A 7,791-nucleotide genomic window follows, 5' to 3' on the forward strand; every position below is an offset into this window, starting at 1 on the left:
GGCGGCTCCCAAAAGGCCGAGGAGTTTTAACCCTTTATTCAAATAATAGGCAGAGATTTTCTCTTTTGAAAAAATGAGTATACACAATTGTACAAAGCCACTATGTCACCGATTTTTACCCGGTGATGAAAGCCGCTGGAAACATAACATCTGCCCCCAGGGACCCCCCACTTCCTCCCTCAAATGAATTGCCCGTCTGGCCCGGAACATGTTGATCTGCGTCCGTCTGTCCGCACACGGGTTTCTGCCTTCTCCCCTCCCGCCGCGGTCGGCCTTCCGCAGCACAGAAGTCACATTGCAGGTAGCGTTTCCAGGAAAAACAGCGACCTTCAGCAGAAGCTGACCTTCACCCCCGCTCACATCTTGTCCCGGCCTTCCAAGTCCATCCCCGTCGCTGTGCTCCAGGGACACACTCGTGTGCGTGATGGGGTCTGTGCGTGTGCGTGTGTGGCCGTGACTGTGTGCACGTGGGTACGTGAGCAGGAACGTGGTTTTAAAAAATGTTTTACGTTTATTTATATATGAGAGAGGGGGAGGGGCAGAGAGAGGGAGACACAGAATCCGATGCAGGTTCCAGGCTCGGAGCTGTCGGCACAGAGCCCGACGCAGGGCTCGAACCCACAAGAGGGGAGATCGTGAGCTGAGCGGAAGTCGGACGCCAGACCGGCTGAGGCCCCCAGCCCCCCGGGAGCTAAGTGTTCGTGAGAGAGCTCTGTGGGCGTGGGTGTGTGAGCATGAGTGTGACTGTGCGTGGGGGCAAGCGTGGGCAGGCAGGCCCGGCTGGCAGAGGGCGCGTGGTGGCATAACAGGGCCCTGGCGGAGGCCTGCAGGGTGGACGAGCAGTTTCCATCCTCGGCCTCGCTCAGCGGGTGGAGTGGCTGCTGGTGTTCCCACCCGTCTCCCCTTCGAGCTTGAAAATTAGGTCAACTTGAGTTTCCCAGCTTCCCAAACCCCAGACTCGTTCTCTGTTTCGGAGAAACAGAATCATAAATGCGGCACCAAGGCCAGCTCTGCAAACAGCCAGCCACCCTCACGGGTGCCCTCCCCCAGGCTGTCGCCCACAGGGAGTGACCCAGACAAACCACCGGCCCAGGAAGAGGGTCTCTGGGACCCACGGGAACCTTAGGGGTGAGGAACGGGAGGCATTTTCACCCTGAGCCCTAAAGGCATCTGGGGGGCCAAGAGGAGGCCAGAAGGCTCTGGAAGGCAACACCTGGGGGGTGGGGCCCACCAGGGCGGGAGAGGGAAAGGGTGGCTGCCCCAGCTGGGGGTACGGGGCAGAGCCTGGCCAGGACGTGGGCCTGGGGGGGTCAGGGAGGCCGTGTCCTAGGCTAGCCCCCCCCTCCACCCCGGGCTCACAGGGCCCAGGCAAGGCAGAGGAGGCTGTGCGTGTGCCGCCAGGGTGCCCCCGAGGAAAGGCTACTCGCGCGGTCAGCCAGGGGCATCCGGTCCTGCCCACCGGGTGCCGCGGGTTCACAGGTGCCGGAGGGTGGCCGTGGGCGTTGGGGGTGGGGGGAGGGCAGGCTCACAGGGTGCGGCCACGCTTCCAGGAGGTGGGGAGGTCCCTTCCCCTGCTCAGGGGCATCCAGGAGGCGGGCGCAGGTGCGGGCCCCTCCCCAGGCTCACGGGCATCCAGGGGGTGGGCGCAGGTGCGGGGGTGGGGGACCCCCAGGCTCACGGGCATCCAGGAGGCGGGCGCAGGTGCAGGGGGGGGTCCACCCTTCGGGTCCGCGGGGAGCCCCCGCCCCCCACCCCCCCTTCCGGCTCACAGCGTGCTCAGGTGCGGCAGCGTGTCCAGGGGCCCCGCGAGGTCGCGCGCGGCGGCCGCCGACTCCACGCCGCGCAGCCACTCGGTGCACCTGCGGACCAGGCCCTCGTCCACCGCCCGGGCCTCCTCCTCGTACTCCACGTCGTCGTACCGGTGCCGCTCGTTGAGCAGCGACACGCGCGGCGCCGGGCGGCGGCCGGGACCCGCGGGAGAGGGCGAGGGCGGCGGGCGGCAGGGCCGCGCGGGCAGCCGCCTCTGCAGGTGGCGCCCCTGGAGCAGCAGGACGGCCTCGGGGGGCAGGCCGGGCGAGAAGCGCGCGGCGGCGGCGGCGGCGGCGGCGGCGGGTCCTGTCCCCGGGGCCGCGTCCCCCGCGGGGCTGTGGCCGGAGCGGGCGGGCCGGGCGGGGGCGCGCGGGGGGCCGGGGCCGGGGCCGCGCCGGGCCGGCGACCGCTTCGGGGCGGCGGGGGGCCAGGAGCCGGACAGCGCGCCCTCGGGGGGCCTCCTCCTGTCCGCGGCGGCGGGCGGCGCGGGCGCGGGCGCGGGCGGGGCGCGGGCGGGCGCTGCCCTGCGCGGGGCGCCGGGCCTGCGGGGCGGGGGGCGCGCGGCGGGGGCCCCCGGGGTCGGCGTGGGCGGGAAGGGCATGGCGCCACCGAGCCGGCGGGTCATCGGCGCCCTGGAAGGAGACGGGCGGCTCTCAGTCGCGGGGGGCGCGGGGGCGGGGGGCCCGGGGCGTCCCCGCGGGTGGCCGGGCTCGGCGCCGCGTGCCCCCCCGCCGCACCCACCTGCGTCCGGCCGCGGCATCGCCGGCTCGCTCACGTCCCGGCTCCCGGGGCCCTCCCCTCGCTCGGGGACAGTCACCGGCCGCCCGAGCCCGGGCCCGGGCGGGGACGCGCCAGCAGGAGGAGCCGAGCGTCTGGCTGGTGTCACGACCCGACTGTTGCGTGCGACCGGCCGCGGAGCCGGAGCCGGGACGGCGCGGGGCGGGACCGGGCGGGACCGGCCTCCCCCTTCGGCCCCCACCACCGACAGGACTCAATCAACCCGGGGCGGGCGGAGGCGGGAGGGCCGGCTGGGTCCCGAGTCCTGGGCGGAGTCCCTGCCGCTTGGAGGGAAAGTCCTGGACAACGGCTTGGCGCCTTTAAGAGGGTGGGAGTTGGGCCGCGGGGGGACACCGGCCGGGCCAGGCCGGCCCTGCCTGGCCCGCGCCCTGGTGTCAGAGGGGAAGGCCGGCGCCCTCGATGGCGCTGGGGAAAAGGCATTTGGGGGGATCCTCTTATTCCCCTTTTACAATGCTGACGCCACTGCTGAAAGGCGGTTCCCTGAAATTCGAGCGGTAGCTTTATCAACAGGCAAAATAGGCCCGTGTCAGTGATGCCATGACGATGACAGAGGAAACGGTGCACACGGAGGGATTCCTGGGCGCAGAACAATGTACTTACTGCTGTAATGGTGGTTCAAGCGAGTGACACATCGTGACTGTCATCCCATATTCGAGGAGGAGACCTGGAGACGTCCCTCCGACGTTCAGATGAGTGATGACGTCACACGGCGACGCATCACAAGTCAAGGCACCGCTCAAGGACAATTATCCCCCGTTGAGATCCCCAGGAAACACTCTTCCATAGGAGGTGCTTTCAGGCCTAACCGGGGACGTGACCAGGTTGTCCGGCTATGGCCCAGGTCAGCCGAAAGCATTCAAGTGTGGGTGAACTCCAAGTGCGCTGTGCCAGTGCCCCCCCACCCCCACCCCAGCAGCACCTCCCGGCTGTGAGTACAGTGGCCGCGTCCCTGTCCCTCCTGCCCCCGTGTCAGGGCACCAGGCAAGAGCGGAACTCGGCCGGTGGCCAGAGCCGTTCTCCCCACAGCTGGGGGTGGAGAAGGGGGCTGAGGTCCCATAATCTCCACCTGCAACCGAAAACCACATCTACATACGTGTTCTCCACAAAATGTGCAAACGCGGCTTCAAGACAGGCTTCGTCCTCTCAAACGTTCTCCCCGTCCCGCCGGGGCCTCGAGGTTAGCCTCCCGCTGCCCGCTGCTCAGGGGCCGGGATGTTTGAGGCAGGTTGGGTCATAAATCTCTGCCGCAGGTACCGAACGCGCCTGTTTTATTCCAAGTTTCTGTATTTCTAGGTGGATGCGGGACCGGGTAGGTTAGCGGTGCAGCGGGTGGACAGCGTCCTGCCGGGAGAGCCCGGGTTGGAGGGCAGGCGGGCACACTGAAGACGGGAGAGGACGGGGGCACAGGAGGACTCGGAGGGGAAGGTGACACACAGGAAAAGCAGCAAACTGGATCCTCCCGAGACTGGAGTATGGGTCCCAGACGCTCAGTGGCTGCAGTGCCATCCGTGTCGGGGTCCTAATTCCTAAGTCCCGCAGGGCAGTCGCAGGTGAGCAGGCGGAGCTGGCGATCCCATAATCGCCTGCCTGTGTGGCTTCTGTCACCACTTCCCTTCTGCTAGGAACTGGGGGCTGACTGGGATGGAGGAGAGGAGACAATCCCAGCAACAGAATTCCAGACACACCACATCTGAGCCAGCACCTTGAGGAAGGGAAGGAAAGTCCTGGGCAAGGGTGAGGGGCTAGTAGCCACGCCCACATCCACAGTAGCAGAGATTGGGCATTTTCCTCCAAGAAGAGACAGTGAGATTTACCAGACCGCTGCACACGTCGGGCCAGACTGTCCCTGGGATTCTCCAGAACCCCCACATCCTGTCCCAGCCCAGAAGCATGGGGACTTGGGAAGCTGGAAGTCTCTGCCTGACCTCCGAGGAGAAAGTGAGTGCCGGGTGCCTGCCATCGCGTCACCTGCCCAGGTCAGAAGGGCGCTCCTCTCCTGTCTTTCCTCAAAGGCCCGGTAAGCACCCCTGCGGGGGGCGACGACTCCCGGTACCTGGCGGTGGGCTACTGGCCCCGGAGCGGCAGAGGAGTGAGTGTCCCCCACAGGACTCTGCTCTTCAGACTCCGCTCAAGCATCCAGGCGACAGCATCCCTGCTCCCTGCCAGCCACCTCTTCTACTCTAACCCTTCGGCCCCTGGGAAACTGGAGGCTGGAAAGAGTGGCCTGGCCTGGCGGGGACCGTGGGAGAGCAGCGCGCGTCACCTGCACTGTCGCGGCCCGCTGGCTGTTACAGAATCCGTCACAGTCTGTGTGGTTGAATCGAGCCGCTGGTGACAGTTACCAGGAAGGAAAACCACACTAGGACAGCCAGCCAAACTTCCCTCCAGAATTGGGGACGCGACAGAAAAGCAACTAGAGTCAAGAAATAACAGCCAGCTGTAACTTGGTCATTTGCGTGGGATTTTGCGTGCTGGGCCCAGAACCCAACAGTGGGGCTGTAGCTACGTGTGAAACAGGAAAACAGGAGGACCAGAATCCTGGGATCGGGTTATCAGTTTCACACTGTATTCCTGGGGTCTCCAGACTCTAAAACCCACGAGTATGTTTCATCTGGAGGTCACAAAAGTTACTTCAACTATAAGCTGGTCGATTTGCAAGGTCAGTTACGCAAAAGCCCGTATACGTACTCAGAACTGTCCATAGTTTTTGCCTGTGCTGTCTCACTTTCCAATTACGTCGATGCTCCTTTTTGAAACATTACACTTGGCCCACTGTCACATCAGCGTCAGGTGCACAGCACAGTGATTCGACCCGTCTGTGGGGGATGCTGCACTCACGAGCGTCGCTGTCACCTGTCACCAGATGATGCCGTGACATTTGTTTGATTTTCGGATTCTGAACAAACGCGAACACGGTGTGGTCCACCATTGGAGAATTCATGGTAATTTTTTCTCCCACTGTTGTATCAAAGTTAAGTGTAGGAACGCAGACTTTTTGTTATGACAACCCTTGAAACTGTTTCCAGAACAAAGACGTATGCGGAAAATATTTAAATCACCAAAATAAAGAAGCAAGACGATATCCAGACCCCACTAAAATCAGCCCAAGTGCTGCGCAGGTTTGAAGGGAAGGGAAAACCGCGCAGCCTGCGGGGCGCTGAGCCTGCTCTGTGGGAGGCTGGGGTCCCACAGGGATCCCCCCACATCCTGAGTACAGACACACTGCGCTCACCAGCTCATCCCCACGGACGCTGCTGATTGAGGCAGCGCCGGCAATCACACCATGGCGCCCGGAAACCAGTCGCTATTTTAAGAAAGTTCCTTTTTCTCACGAGCTCATCAGTGTCTCGGGTTTACCTCGGTATGACGACTTCAGCGCACGTTCAGAAAAATGTCCAAAGGCAAAGAGATCGATGCCCTGCTTTGCCAAATCACACCTTCTTCCCACATGCTGTGCTTTGTTCCCGTGTTTTGATTCAAAGGACTTCACGCGAGGGAGCGGTAAATCGTCCAACAGCCAGAACCAACACGGAGTCTGAATTTTAAACCGCAAGAGGTCTCCTTCTGGCTGTTACAATCCTCGTGGACCCCTGAGACACAGACAACTTGGTCGATAACCAGAAATACCTCCATTCCTTCTTCTCACAGTGGTCTGTTACCGTGAGAGGGTCTGGGGGTAGAAAACATTCAGGAACCTGTTCAGACACTGTTGGCTTTAGAGTCCTTTCCCCCAACGCTAAGATAATGATCCACTTTGTCTGGATTTTGCTTCACTCAAACCTCATGAGCTTTAGGAGAACCGGAAGGACCCGTGTTTTACGGACGACCAACCAAGATTTCCCCAGGAGCTTCACGACCAGCCACAAGGAGACCTGCCAGGTCAGGGAGGCCCCAGAGCCCTCTCCCCTCGCTGCCGTGTGGCCTCGACGCCTCCCTGACACTCCTAGGACCCGCTTCTGTTTTTACGGCCTCTCTGGATGTTAACCTCAGTAGAAATTCCAAGTGACTTAAAAAACGTGTATTAACACATCTAAAAATGACAACAAACTCGTGACATTAACAATACACCCATTACGTTGGGGCGCCCGGCTGGCTCAGTCAGAAGAACACATGGCTCTCGATCTCGCGGTTGTGAGTTCAAGCCCCACATCGGGTGTAGAGATGAGTAAAAAAATAAAACTGAAAAACGAACAATACACCCATCACGTTAACATGTTTTTAATGAAGTATAACGGTATTTGCTAAAACCAACAAATCAGAGGTGAGGGGTGGGCTCCGTGCTGCCGGGTTCTCGTGTGATCACACGTCCGCAGCCCCGTGACTCTGATGTGCGTTCACGGTAGCACGAGTGGAAGCACAGGGTCTTGGGATTAGCGCCAAAGTGGGCCCCGGCAGGGTGTCCCGGACCCCACCTTGAGGATCGCCACACTGCCCGCCGTGTTGCACCAGGAACCCGCCGCTCGGGACGGCGAGCCACAATGGTGGCTAGGAGGTGAGCTGCTTTGAAAGCGAGACGTCACACGTGGCTCTTTCTTGCAACAGCCTGGCAAAGCCCGAAGCGAATCAGAACAGGACGGTGTGGGGAGAAAAGACACCGGCTTCCCTCAAAACGATACGCCTGAAGTTCACGCCGCACCTTTTCCTTGCCGCGCTCGGCCTTGCAGAGATGCGCAGTGGCATTTCAGAGGACCGCGGACACCCCGCAGGCTGGTTCACACACCGAGAGGTGACGGAATAGTTGGAGACTCACGGAACCGTTTGCTTTGCCTTGCCCTCTGGGGACAGCCCTTTGCCAAGGTCCCCGAAGGATCCCGGTGGTCACCGTCGCACGCAGGTGACCCAACCCAACCCCCCAGCCCTGTCACTGCGGCCGTGACGTGAGCAGCACGCACAGCCCCGGGCTGCAGCAGCGCGGGCCCGAGCTCCCGCGGACTCGTGCTCCGGGAGCCGTCAGGTGGGGCGCGGTGACGTGCAAGGTCGCGCAGGGGTGTGTTAAGAGCGGCCTTCCCTCAGTGTGCACGCCGGCGTCTCGGGCCGGCTCTGCCCCTGCGCGTCCTATCAAGCAAATAAACTGTCTTCTATCAAGCAAATAAAGTATCTTCAGGTGGCAGCGGGGTGGGGGTCCCAGAGGGGAGGACCCGGCTGGGCGCTCAGGGCCATGCGGACGTGGAGGGCCCCCCCCCC

The 7,791-nt window shown here is 62.4% G+C and overlaps 1 protein-coding gene across 1 annotated transcript; it reads right to left on the reverse strand.

Annotated features, from left to right (window-relative positions):
* Window positions 1-587: 587 nt before the first annotated feature.
* Window positions 588-2,056, reverse strand: PRR18 (proline rich 18; the record flags this gene model as incomplete). Its single annotated transcript, XM_042987628.1, has 1 exon — window positions 588-2,056. A coding segment is annotated over one exon (291 nt), but the record flags the coding sequence as incomplete, so codon positions are not given.
* Window positions 2,057-7,791: the final 5,735 nt, after the last annotated feature.

The sequence above is a fragment of the Panthera tigris genome, chromosome B2 (genome assembly GCF_018350195.1).
Source record: "Panthera tigris isolate Pti1 chromosome B2, P.tigris_Pti1_mat1.1, whole genome shotgun sequence".
In the NCBI taxonomy this organism is placed as follows: domain Eukaryota; kingdom Metazoa; phylum Chordata; class Mammalia; order Carnivora; family Felidae; genus Panthera; species Panthera tigris.